The following is a 13,485-nucleotide window of genomic DNA, read 5'->3' as shown; positions in this document are numbered from 1 at the left end:
TGGAGGAAACTGATTATCTAGAACCATTTCATATTGGCTTTCGGGCAGGCTATGGGGTGGAGACTGCCTTGGTTGGCCTGATGGATGATCTCCAGTTAGGAATTGACAGAGGAAGTGTGACTCCGTTGGTCATTTAGAACCTCTTGGTGGCTTTCGATACTATCGACCATAGTATCCTTCTGGAACGTCTGAGGGGGTTGGGGGTGGGAGGCACTGCTTTGCAGTGGTTCCACTCCTACCTCTTGGGCAGATTCCAGAGGGTGGCCTCGGAGACTATTGTTCTTTAAAATTTGAACCCCAATGTGGTGTCCCTCAGGGCTCCATATTGTGTCTGATGTTGTTTAACATCTACATGAAAAAGCTGGGAAAGATCATCAGGAGATTTGGTGCAGGGTGTTATCAGTCTGCTGATGACACTCAAATCTTTTTCTCCATGTCAACATCATCAGGAGAAGGCATAACCTCCATAAATGCCTGCCTGGAGTAAGTGATGGGCTGGATGAGAGATAAGAAACAGACTGAATCCAAATATGACAGCAGTATTTATTGTGTGGGGTCAGAATTCAGGAGATGATTTTGATCTGCCTGTTCTGGATGGGGGTCACACTTCCCCAGAAGGAACAGGTACACAATCTGGGGGTGCTTCTGGATACAAATCTCTCCTTGGTGTTCCAGGCTAAGGCAGTGGCAAGAGGTGCCTTTTATCAGCTTTGGCCGATATTCCAGCTGCACCCGTTTCTTGAGATAGATGACCTCAGTGCAGTAGTACATCTGCGGGTCACCTCCAGGCTTGACTATGCTCTATGTGGGGCTTCCTTTGTACATAGTCCGGAACCTGCAGTTGGTCCAGAATGCGGCAGCCAGGTTGGTCTCTGGGTCATCTCGGAGAGACCTTATCACTCCTATCTGCTTCACAGGGTTGTTGTGAGGAGTAACTTAACTATGTACACCACTCTGGGCTCCTTGGAAGAAGAGCGGAATATACATGTTTTAAAAAACACACACGATCTACACTGGTTGCCAATAAGTTTCTGGGCAAAATACAAGGTCTTGGTTAAAACCTACAAAGCCCTAAACAGCTTAGGCCCTGGGTATTCAAGAGAATGTTTTCTTTGCTATGAACCACACCGCCCATTGAGATTGTCAGGAGAGGTTCGTCTGCAGATGCCACTGGCTCGTCTGGTGGCTACTCAGGGATGGGCCTTCTCCATTGCTGCCCCGAGGTTTTGGAACACGTTCCTTCTAAAATAAGAGCCCCCCTATCTCAAACAACTTCTAAAAAGGCACTGAAGAAACATTGTTCACCCAAGCTTTTAATTAGATACTGGTTTAATAGTTTGGTGATTTTTAATAGTTCTAACATGTTTTCAGTTTTAAATTTTTCTGATGTTTTAACTTTTTTACTTGTTGTTGTTGTTGTTGTTGTAAACCTCCCAGAGACTTGCATTTTGGGCGGTATACAAATATGTTAAATAAATAAATATAAATAAATAAAATTCTGATCTGCCCTTGGTGGCCAAGGCAACCCTGGTTCCCAGCTCTTCTATGGCTGTGCAGGGGCACCTCCTCCACCTTCCGCTACGGAGGGACCGGGGCCTGGTCCTACACCATGCTCTTCGGACTTTCTTGCTCACAGCGTGGAGGCTGAACTTTTAGATGAGATCCTGTTGAATGAAAGAAAGGCCTCTACCAAATGGAACTATAGGTGCAAGTGGAAGCGTTTCCTAGCCTATGCACCTTCAAAGGGGTTTGAACCTCTCCAGGCATCTATACGTCAAATACTCCGCTATCTCACCTCGCTTAAGGGTCTGAGACTCTCGAATATTTCCCTTAAGGTTTACCTCGCTGCTATATCAGCTCACCATCCGGAGTCGGATGGCAAATCGGTTTTTGTCCACCCTGGCTCCAAATGTGATTTGAAGGGGATCAACAATCTGTATCCCCTAGTACGGGCAACAGTTGAACCTTGGAGACTCTCGCGTGTCCCATCCATGCTCACTGAGGCTTTGTTCGAGCCACTGAACATTCTTTATGAAGCTGCTGTGCCTAAAGACTCCTTTCCTTGTCGGCATCACTTCAGCAAGGTGTATCACTGAACTCACCACTCTGAGGGCTGATTCTGATTATACAAAGCTTTATCTGGACAAGGTGGTCCTTCGTCCAGATCCTGCTTTTCACCCTAAGATTGTTCTTCCTATGTTCTTCTTTAACCTATCCACACCTCTTGAACGCTCCCTACACGCCTTAGATGTCCGCAGGTGCCTCCTGTATTTCCTGGACCGCACGAAGGCTTTCAGACAATCAAATTATTCATTTCCTTTTCGAGCTCTAGCAAGGGATCCGCCATCTCGAGAAAGAGACGTTCATACTGGTTTGTGCAACTCATTTTCCTTTGTTACAAGAAGCAAGGTGTCCTGCCAAGGTTAGAGCTCATTCTACCAGACCCATGGCTACCTCATCTGCCCACATGTCAGGCATGAACAGGACGGACATTTGCAGGGCTTCCACCTGGTCTTCAGACCTGCCCTTTGTCAAACACTATGCTGTGGACTTACACTTTGCTTCTGAGGCTAACTTTGGTCAGGCGGTCTTAAAGTACTGTAATCGCTAGTACCCACCTCCTTTATGGGAGCTAGTTAATCACCCAGTTGTGAGGGACCATGGATCCCTACTGAGATAAACAGGTTGCTTACCTGTAACTTATGATCTCTTTGGGGATCCATGGTCACTCACAACACCCACCTGGTCATCCCCTTTGCTAGCGTTCTTTTCCATATGATGTTTACTTACCTGTGCTGCTGTGTTTTTCTCTGCTGTCTTCTCTCACTCATTGTTGTCAGTCCACCACAGCGTCCGGTTCAGGAAATGAAGAAGGAGGCATTCTACAGCCTCTTGTATAGGCTGCAATATCCCTACACCTTAAAGGGCCAGAGCGTGCCTAAATAGAGCTAGAGATTCTTCCACAGGACTCCTGCGCAGAAGACCCAGTTGTGAGTGACCATAGATCCCCCCAGAGATCATAAGTTACAGGTAAGCAACCTGTTTTTCTTTCTGAGGACTGCTTTTCCTGAGGGTTGTTTATACTGGGCCTCCTGCAGCTTTAGCTACTAAAACACCTGAGCTAGAGTAAGGACTGCTGCCATCTCATGCCCCAGCCCTTGTTGCTGCTTAGAGCTGCTGTTAATGAGACAGCAGCCAGGAGGCCACTCTTACATCTGTGGCTTGCTGGATATGAAGCCCCACCCCCTACAACTGTCGTCTACTGCCAGATTCTTCCTGGTGGACACTTGGGGGTGGGATGGGGAGGCTGTTTACATTAGGCCTGATGCAGCTTTAAGAACCACCACCAGCCATGGAAAGAAACCTGAACATTTTGTTTAAACATAAACTATTTTGAGAAGCCTTGTCCTGAAAAATAATTTACAAATAAACAGGAGTCAAGAAATTTTGACCAGGTTCACCAGCCAGACAAAAGTTTTATGTATTTTATTTATTTATCATCAGATGGTTCTTCAAATTATGTTGGTACATTACTTGTCAGGATTCTTTCACTCATCAGGCATCATTTTTCACTCTTCTCAGTTGAGTAGACGAGTGGATTTCCTGAGCCCTGCAAATAAATCAGATAATGACACTTATCAGGTATTCACCGTTAGGGAGTAGACAAGTTATTTTATTGCATGAAAATAATAATTTAAAAAAAATCTTATAAAATGGGAGGGAGTTTACATTTGTGTGTGTCGTTCTAATGACTGGCTGCAGTAATTGGTTAAAAAAGCTTCCTATGCTTAGAGAAGCCTTGAAAACTAGATGAAAAAATTTAGTCCACTAAAGCATCTGACAGCTCTACTTTCTATTTCTCTTTTTCTTGCAATACCTCTAGCATTACAAAAAGATCCACAAATCCTTGATCCTACCCTGTCTTACACATCCCTTTAATCCTGTTATCCTTAGACTTTGACTGTTCTTAGGCCTGGCTGAAACACATTCAAGCACATGCAGATATTCTGGCTGCATGGACCCCAGATATGTATGTTTAAAAAGCAAACCAGTGTTCTTTTAAAAATCATACCTGTGTGGGGTCAGTGCAATCAGAATGTTTAAACTGGACCACTGGCATCTACATATGCAGCATTTGCATGTCATACATTTTTCTGTGCATACTAGTGGTGCATGCATAGGTGATGTTGGCCCAGAACCCCACACAGGTAAGTTTAACATGTTTATACCAAACCACATGCTCCCTCTTCTAGTATCATATGCTGTCTTCTTCAAAACTCCTATAGTTGGTGCCCTCTGTCTGATTTCTCCTTTCCAGCTGCTTCCCCCCCTCCCCCAATGACTTCAGCTATGTGGGTGTCAGTATTCTTAAAACTAAGCTCCTTATTACTCTTATATCCAAGGTCATAGTGATGCTTGCTGTACATCTTTGGGTCTGTAAGTTGGTCAAGGCTGCTTAAGACGCATAAGCAATAAAAACAGTCCTTCTGGATCAAGCCCAAGACCTATCTAGTCCAGCATCCTGTTTCACAGTGTGGCCCACCAGATGCCTATGAGAAGCCCACAGGCAAGAAATGAGGGCATGCCCTCTCTCCTGTTGTTGCTCCCCTGCAAATGGCATCTTCACCTCTGAGGCTTGAGGTGGCCTATAACCTACAGACTAGTAGCCATTGATAGACCTGTCCTCTATGAATTTGTCTAAGCCCCTTTTAAAGCCACCCAAGCTAGTGGCCATAATCACATCTCGTGGCAGAGAATTCCATAGATTAATTATGTGCTGTGTGGAAAAGTACTTCCTTTTGTTGGTTCTAAATTTTCTGGCCTTCAGTTTCATGGGATGACCCCTGGTACTAGAGTTGTCTGTCCATTCTCTCTACTTCATGCATAATTTTATAAACTTAAACCATGTCTCCCTGTAATTGCCTCTTTTCCAAACCAAAAAGCCCCAGATGCTGTAGCCTTGCCTCATTAGGAAGGTGCTCCAGGCCCCTGATCACCTTGGTTGCCCTCTTCTGCACCTCTTCTAGTTCTACAATGTTCTTAAGATACGGTGAACAGAACTGTACACAGTACTCCAAATGTAGCTGCACCATAGATTTGTATAAGGGCATTATAATATTAGCATTTTTATTTTCAATCCCCTTCCTAATGATCCCTAGCATAGAATTTGCCTTTTTCACAGCTGCTGCGCACTGAGTCAATGCTTTCAATGAGCTGTTGAAATATCTCTGTCCTGGTCAGTCAGTGACAGCCCAGACCCCATCAGTATACATGTTTTTGATAATTTTTTTATTTTTGTAAATATTAAATGCTTTCAAAAAAAAGTGAAAGTTATATTTTCCAGTATCCTGCTAACATGCACACACAACTTGAACATGTGTGTTTTTATGCCTGATTAATTTTGCTTTTACCACTACAACCTTTTTACCTGTAAAAAATATGTCAAGTGCTTAAAAAAAAACAACTAAATATATGGTCAAATGGCAGAGTCAAAATCTAGGTATTACTGGCTTAGTTCTTGTTTTGAGGTAGAAAACCTGTGTCTGGGCTGTACCATTTCAGACTGCAGGTGGAGGCTCAAAATAATTGAATGCTGCTCCATGCCGAGAACAAAAAAACCAAACTCTGTGCATAGAAAACCAGTATGTCAGGGGGTAGCCTTCTTCCTGATATGTACTTCTCAGTGAAAGATTTTTTAAATAAATAAACAAATAATCAATCATGTGAGTCCACATCTGCAGTCTGAATTGATACAATGCAAACACCCACCACTACCACATTTCCCCCACCACCACCACCACTATTTATTTTTATATAATTTCCTAAATAACTGTATGTGTATAATCTTAACAGGCAGTCTCAATGGACTTGGAACTCTCCTTACGTGAAAAAGAAGAATTGAAAATTAGAATTCACAATTATATAACTGAAGTATCCCGGTTTGAAAACTTAATGGCTTCGAAGGTGAGGAAATGCATCCTGAAAATTGCCATTAATATTTTATTAATAAAACGTGCCCTGTTTTGATCTCATAACAAGGGTAGTGTATACTCTGCAGTAAAATAACCCAATTCTGCAGCATGTGTAATCTCTGGAAGTCAAGCAAATGCATACAAGTTTGCTCATTTTGTTAGTTCTGTTGCTGACCCAGGGGAGGGGCAAGAAATTATGCAGAGCACTGAAGCCATACATTCCTAGGGCTGCATGATGAGACTCCTGATCACTAGGATTCCTGATGAGAGCCTTCTAGGGTTTTTGCAGTTTCAGAAAGCATTGCCCCATGTATTTGCAAACCCATCTCTGAGGCTTATGGGATGGAAAGTTGCTTTTAAAAGTTAAAGCTAGAATTGGGCATGGTTTGATGCACTCAGGCAAATTCAATTGACTGATTGATTAGTATACTGCCTGATTCCAGAGGCTCTAGGTGGTTCACAAAAGTAAATACAATCAAGGCAAAATAAAAGCACCGTTAAAACAACAATTTAAAACATACACTGATTCCTAAAAGCCAGACTAAAAATATGTGTCTTAAGGACTCTTTTAAAGGCAGGTAAAGATGTTGAATCACAAACTACTATAGGGAGTGCATTCCAGAGCGCAGGAGCAACTACAAAGAAGGCACACTCCCGAGTCGCCGCCAGATGAGCTGGTGGCATCTGGAGACAAACCTCTCTCAATGACCTTAATGTGCAGTGGGGATCGTGCAGAATGACTGGAACATGGAAGGAGCTGCCAAGACAAGGGCATCATGCTATATATTGAGGTGGGGAAAGTTGTAGTTCTTGATGCAGCTCCTGATGCAGTACTTAAGCAGTCACATCCCAGGAAACTCAGGGACCTCTTCAGGTCTGCAATCAAATGCATGTGCTAATCTAGCCTGTGCCTTCCTGCTGCTTCCTAGAACCTAAGTCACAGCCTGATGAGCACAGAAGTACTCATTCCAGTTTCTCTTCCTGCAGTGTGTAGTGAAGCAGTTTGCTGATTTGACTTGCATGCATAAAAATGGTCAAATAACTGGAGGGTAAAAGGTACTTGTCATAGTAATTCATTGCTCAGTGGATACATATTTCTCTTTGAACTAGGAAAGGGAAAACCAGGAGTTATTACAAAAGTTCCAGATGCTCCATAGCCAAGCTGAGAACTGGGAAGTAAAAGCCCATCAAGCTGAAGGGCAAAGCAGCTCAGTACGACTGGAACTCCTCTCTATTGATACAGAACGAAGACACCTTAGAGAGAGAGTGGAACTACTGGAAAAAGAAATTCAGGAGGTAATTCTCAATGCTAGCTCAAATTTGATGCTTGCTCTAATGTGCTTTTTTAATCAAAAGCCTTGGCATTAATTGGAGACTTTAGTCAAGAGCAGGTGGTGTTAATTAATCATCAATGTTTGCTCAAGGGAAAACTTGTTTCCTGTCTCTTTCTGTTCTTGCCCTATGCCTGTCAAGTCTTACAAATCATTGTCAATATATTTTGAATGAAATAAAGAATTCACATTGTTGGATGTTCTTGTTTTTAAATTAGGTGAGCAAGGGAGCTTGAATTTCAGCTAATGCAGAGCTGCAGTCTGCCTCCAGCTGATAGACTACAACTCCCGTCAACCCTAGCTACAGTGGCTGATAGCCAGGAGTGATGGGAGTAGAAGTCCAACAACAGCTGGAGGGCTGAAGTTGCACAGCCCTGAGCTAATGTATAGTGAGAAGGACCACCACCACATGTATGCACACAGTGATATGATTGCTTTATCTTTCATTTAGCATATCATTGCCCACCAAGCTTATGAATCACAGATTTCTTCAATGGCAAAAAATATGGCCAGACTGGAGGAGAGTCTCCAACGTGAAAAAGATGCAAAAGCTTCAGCATCAGTTGATATGGTTTCTGTCAGAGAGCTGTGTGTGAAACTGGAGTCGGGCAAAGAACAACTGTCACGTCAGTTAACATCCAAATCTCTAGATTTTGAGAAGGTAAGCAAAGAAGAATTTAGCTCTTTGCTGCACCTCAAGTTCCACACTTGAGAAAGTATGTGAAATTTTGTCACTATCAAAATATAAATCTGTGGTTTTCTCACTTTGAAAAGATCATGAGGAGGCATGAGAAAGTCTAAAAATCTATTCAACTCAAAATCTTGTTTATGTCATATTAAGATCTAGAGTAAGGATGTACCTGAATCATTTCAGCGCCTCTTTGAAGAGGTTCCAAAATGATTCGGCTCCCTGCAGCCGGAACGTTTTGGTGTCGGGTGAGGAGGTGCCTTTAAAAGGAGGCAGGCAGGTCCTACCTGTCCCTCCTGCAAGCCTCCCCCGCCCCAGCCACCCCATCGTGGTGCTGTTAGTTGGAAAGCTCCTCCATGAAAGCAGCAGCCTGTGCTGCCGGCTCCTTTACAGTGCCCCGCCACGGTGGCAGGATGCTGCTCCCAGCACCCCTCGTGCGGTGCTGGCACGCAAATAGCATTGACGCAAATGGCATCAGCACATGCATCAATGCTATCTGTGTGCCGATGCTGCGCGAGGGCTGTTGGGAGCTGCATCCTTCCGCCGTGGCGGGGCACTGTAAAGGAGCCGGCAGCACAGGCTGCTGCTTTCATGGAGGAGCTTTCCAACTGACAGTGCCACGATGGGGTGGCTGGGGCGGGGGAGGCTCGCAGGAGGGACAGGTAGGAACTGCCTGCCTCCTTTTAAAGGCACCCCTCCCTGCCCCCTGGGATCTGCATGAAATATTCCGTGCTTATCCCTAATATAGAGTGCTGTTCAGTATGTGTCTTATTTATCCTTCCAACACTCCTGTGAGTAGCACTACCACATTTGATTGGACATATGTACACTACACACATTACAGAACAAACTGGGGGAATTAGCTTGGAAACTGAATTTGCAAGTGTGCATAACAAACGGACCACAGTCTTGAGACAGGCAAATGCCAATATTAGGAGCAACAGACTCAGAGACTCTGTCTTTGTCTCAAAAGCCTTAACTTTATTGACAAAGCAGGAGCACAATGTAAATTGTGGTATTTGGCAACTTTGATACAGTTGCACAGAAAGTGCAATGTACTTCCTGGGCTGTGGAATGCACTCCCGGCAGAAATCTGTCGATTGAGTTCAATTGTTTTGCATTGATTGTGTTTAACATGAACTGACATGGGTTTTGTTTTAACATGAACTGACATGGGTTTTGTTTTAACATGAACTGACATGGGTTTTGTTTTTGCTGATGTGCACTGTCCAGAGCTGTTTGGATGGGGTGTGGTAAATAAATGTAAATAAATAAATAAGTGAAGACTAGAGGGACTAGATGAGGGGCAGGGAGGAAAGAGTGAAGGCTCTAATAGCCAAATAGCTAGCAGTTTTTAGAATATGGGGAGAAGCTGGGGATGGGGAAGAGAGAGTAAAGAATGAAGGGCAGAGTAGTTTGTTACCTTTCTGTTTTTGCTGTTGCATGTGTAACACCAAGGAAGAGCTTCCTATCCTGTAACACCAAGGAAGAGCTTCCTATCCTAGCTAAGATTTGGGGTTCCTCACAAAGGTTTTACCAAAGGAGGACAAGGAGTGGTAGTAGTGTGCCAGCATGGCACCCAAGGTCTGTAGCACTGTGTGTGCCCACAGCTAGCAGAAGGGGAGCACTGGAGCTTCCAGGCAGTTATGAGCAGGGGTTAGCCTGTGGCAAGCCCAGATAGGGAATAACGCAGCCACAAAGCCTCTAGGGGTTCCACTCAGGAGTCTAGGGGACTCTCAAGTAGTCAGTCACAGAAATAATCCTGTGCAAACCCACATAGAAAGTGACCCAAAGGCTAAGACCTCCAAGAGCAGACCAATGCAAATCTCCCCACCAGTGTCCCCTCTAACAGGAACCCCCAGATATTCTTGTCTACAACTCCCATAATGCCCACCCAAAGGCCATTACAGCTGGGGATGCTGGGAGTTGTAGTGAACAACATCTGGGAATCCCTATGATGCTTCTCAAAATATTCTTTCCAGAAGCAAAACCAGAAGGGGACAGGGCCTTTAAAGTTATGTCCTCTGCTGGATTCCAAAGGTGGGAAAACTCTAGGGTCCTAGGGATTGGAGTTTAAGAAGTAAACTATCCACCCCCAGCACAGTTTAAGAAGTAAACTATCTACCCCCAGCACAGTACCTCCAGTTACTGTTGCTGGTGTCTATCTTATGTTTCTTTTTAAATCGTGAGCCCTTTGGGAACAGGGATCCATCTTATTTATTTATTATTTTTCTGTGTAAACCGCCCTGAGCCATTTTTGGAAGGGTGGTATAGAAATCAAATAAATAAATAATAAATAACAATAAGAAGAAGGGTGCGGGTGCATAGCACAGAAGGAAGCACAGAATAAAAGGGCTCTATTGCATCCAGTCTGAATAGCTGGTCAGGAGACATGGTCTTGATTGAGGCGTCAGTAGGCTAATCCAGTCTCCTGTGTTTTTAGCAGCTCTTGAGTGTCAAGGAACTCAGGCTTTGTCAAGGATGCATAAGACTTAGTAGGCAGTGTGCTACCCTTCCTAAGCACCAGTCTAGCGATGCATGACACTGCTACTTGATCCAAGCAGAGGCCAACTTCCTCTATGGTACCAAGTGCCCACCTATTCTATACTGTGTGCTTGTGTGAAGCCAGTCTCCCAAGGGTATGGAGCAGCAGAAGCTGTCTAAACGCAGTCCATATTTTACAGCTAAAGAACTGAGGCTGAGAGTGCTTGTCCAAAGCTGAAAAGGTATTTGAATGCAGGTCAAAGTCCAGATTCTAATCTTAGACTATACTGTCTCTGAATGCACTATATTACTCTGATATCTTGCATGTAAATCTTTGTTTTCTTAGCTTGTTGTGCTTGTGGTGATAGCCTTGTAGACCAAGCATTTGTAAATTGTTTGGGAATTTATGTTTGCTCTCTTCTGTTGCCTGGTACAGACATAAATCCTGATCCATTGTTAGCGCTAACTGGTTTGTTGCCTTAACCCTGGTTAAAATCTCACTTATGCAGTGAAACCATGGTTTTAGCTTACTAAGTGAAGTCCTTCCCGCTCCACCCAAGTGCATGGATAGGAAGACACCAGCAAGATCTGCTTGTCACCTTGCAAGCAGGGGCTGGAAGTGTGGAGAAACAGCCATAGACATGGGTTGCTCAACGCAGGTGTGATGCTCAACTATGGTGAATGCAATTCATGGATGCACATCTTGGTTTGCTGTCAATTCTTAACCAAGGTCCTGAAATTTTGTGTCCTGGAATTTGAGGTTCTACATAAGTGTCCAAAAACAAGGCCTTAAACATTAACATTTGTGCAAGGCTGCTTATTGGAACAAATTCTTTTTCTGATCTAGGTTATATCAGAATTGGAAGATGCAAAAGCAGAAGCAGAGCTGTTAAAAAAGCAGTTGTCCAGTGAGCGACTTACAATAAAAAACATGGAAACACTCTTGACTACTAGCAGAGACAAGGAGTTTCAGAATCATTTGATAACCCATGAAAAAGATTCAGAGATACAGCTACTCAAAGACAAGCTAACGCTCTCGGAAAGTAAACTGTATGTTGTAAAGCTATTCTACCATTCTTATAGTATTTTGTTTCAGCATTTATTATTTAATGTAAAGATTTCTAGACTCTTTAAGAATGTATTCCTATAAATCTCTTCTTGCACACCTGTGCACACTTACTTTTTTCACCTGATGAATAAATCCCTAGAATTCCAATAATAAATCTGTACAGATAAACATTTCTTGTTGAAAACTGTGAACTAGGGATGTGCATGAACAGTTTGCACACTCCCTGGGGTGGCATGGGGGGTGCCTTTAAGTGAGCAGATCGCCACTCACATGGCCGGCGCACATGCATGCTGACGCTGATCGGGGCTGCAGGAAGGAACGCTACGTGTCTCTTTAAAAATCAAGCTCTGGCGAGGGGCAAACAGGTAAGGAGTGCCTTACCTGTTTTTTAAAGGCACTGCCTGTTGAGCCAGCTCCATAAAGAAAGCGCCAAACCTGTTCATGCACCTCCCTACTGTAAACCTCAGTTGTTTTTCTTGGGGATTCAGTCTTTCTAGACTTGAATTCTTAAACACACTTACTTGGAAGGAAGGGTGACTTCATGTGTGTCTTTAATGGGTGTGAAATGGTCCCTGCCAAGCAGAGGCAGAAACTACAATGTGTAAAACTGGCTTGTTCCTGAGTACAGCAATGCTAAATTCATTGCAGTCTCACTTAGCCTGTTATTTCTGGTTTACAAGGGAGTTTCTCCATGCAGTCATGGGCACTTGGAAGCCCAAACATACCCTGTGGAAGGGACTCATCAGCATGAATAAATGTGTGAACTGGTCTTAAGTTTCAATTTCAGTTGAATGTACTTCTAAGATTCAACTAACTAAGATTCTATGGACAATTTAACTGGGCTGAACTCTTAAGCATTTCCCCTGAACACTTTGTGCAGTTTAACAGTACTAGGGAGGAGAGCTGGTCTTGTGATAGCAAGCATGACTTGTACCATAGCTAAGCAGGGTCTGCCCTGGTTTGTTTGTTTATCTGTCATATTTCTATACCACCCAAAATGCAAGTTCTCTGGATGGTTCACAAGATAATAAAAACAACCAATAAAAAGATCAATATATTTCAACAATTGAAATTTAAAAAGTTAAATCTATTAAAACACAATTAAAACAATATCTAATTAAAAGCCTGGGTGAACAAATGCGTCTTGACTGCCCTTTTAGTTGTAAGAGATGGGGAGGCTCTTAATTTAGCAGGAAGAATGTTCCAAAGCCTCAGGGCAGCAATAGAGAAGGCCCGTCCCTGAGTAGCCACCAGATGAGCCAGTGGCAACTGCAGATGAACCTCTCCAGATGATCTCAATGGGCAGTGTGGTTCATAGCAAAGAAGGCATTCGCTTAAATACCCAGGGCCCAAGCTGTTTAGGGCTTTATAGGTTATAACCAAAACCTTGTACTTTGGCCAGAAACTTATCGGCAGCCAGTGTAGATCTTTTAAGATAGGAGTGATATGGTCTCTCCGAGATGACCTAGAGACCAACCTGGCTGCCACATTCTGGACTAACTGCAGTTTCTGGACTACGTACAAAGGCAGCCCCACATAGAGCACATTGCAGTAGTCAAGTCTGGAGGTGACCAGCAGATGTACTACTGTTCTTATCTCAAGAAATATGAATGGGAGACTAGATGTGTGATCACTGCAAGATATTCCCCTCAGGGAATGGAGCCGCTCTAGAAAGAGCAGAAGGTTCCAAGTTCCCTCCCTGGCATTTCCAAGATAAGGCTGAGAGAGATTCCTGCCTGCAACCTTGGAGAAGCTGTTGCCAGTCTGTTTAGACAATACTGGGCTAAATGGACCAATGGTCTGACTCAGTATATGGCAGCTTCCTATATCCCTATTGTTTTGCAAAGCAGTTGTGTATATACATGCATGTACACCACATGCACATTGATCTGGATTGTGATCCATTCATTCATAATGAAATGGGTTCTGCGCCTGCTCAGG

General features: G+C 43.6%; 1 protein-coding gene across 5 annotated transcripts in view; it reads left to right on the top strand.

Annotated features, from left to right (window-relative positions):
• The window catches only part of CEP135 (centrosomal protein 135), a 110,835-nt gene that overhangs the window by 87,120 nt on the left and 10,230 nt on the right, over nucleotides 1–13,485 (top strand). For all 5 annotated transcript variants that reach the window (XM_053255986.1, XM_053255989.1, XM_053255990.1 and 2 more), the window contains 4 exons: nucleotides 5,854–5,964; nucleotides 7,083–7,268; nucleotides 7,755–7,964; nucleotides 11,323–11,525. In XM_053255986.1, the coding sequence (XP_053111961.1) occupies nucleotides 5,854–5,964; nucleotides 7,083–7,268; nucleotides 7,755–7,964; nucleotides 11,323–11,525 (710 nt within the window). The remainder of the gene's footprint in view (nucleotides 1–5,853; nucleotides 5,965–7,082; nucleotides 7,269–7,754; nucleotides 7,965–11,322; nucleotides 11,526–13,485) is intronic.

The sequence above is a fragment of the Hemicordylus capensis genome, chromosome 5 (genome assembly GCF_027244095.1).
Source record: "Hemicordylus capensis ecotype Gifberg chromosome 5, rHemCap1.1.pri, whole genome shotgun sequence".
Classification (NCBI taxonomy): Eukaryota; Metazoa; Chordata; class Lepidosauria; order Squamata; family Cordylidae; genus Hemicordylus; species Hemicordylus capensis.
This window is presented reverse-complemented; position numbering and strand designations above follow the sequence as displayed.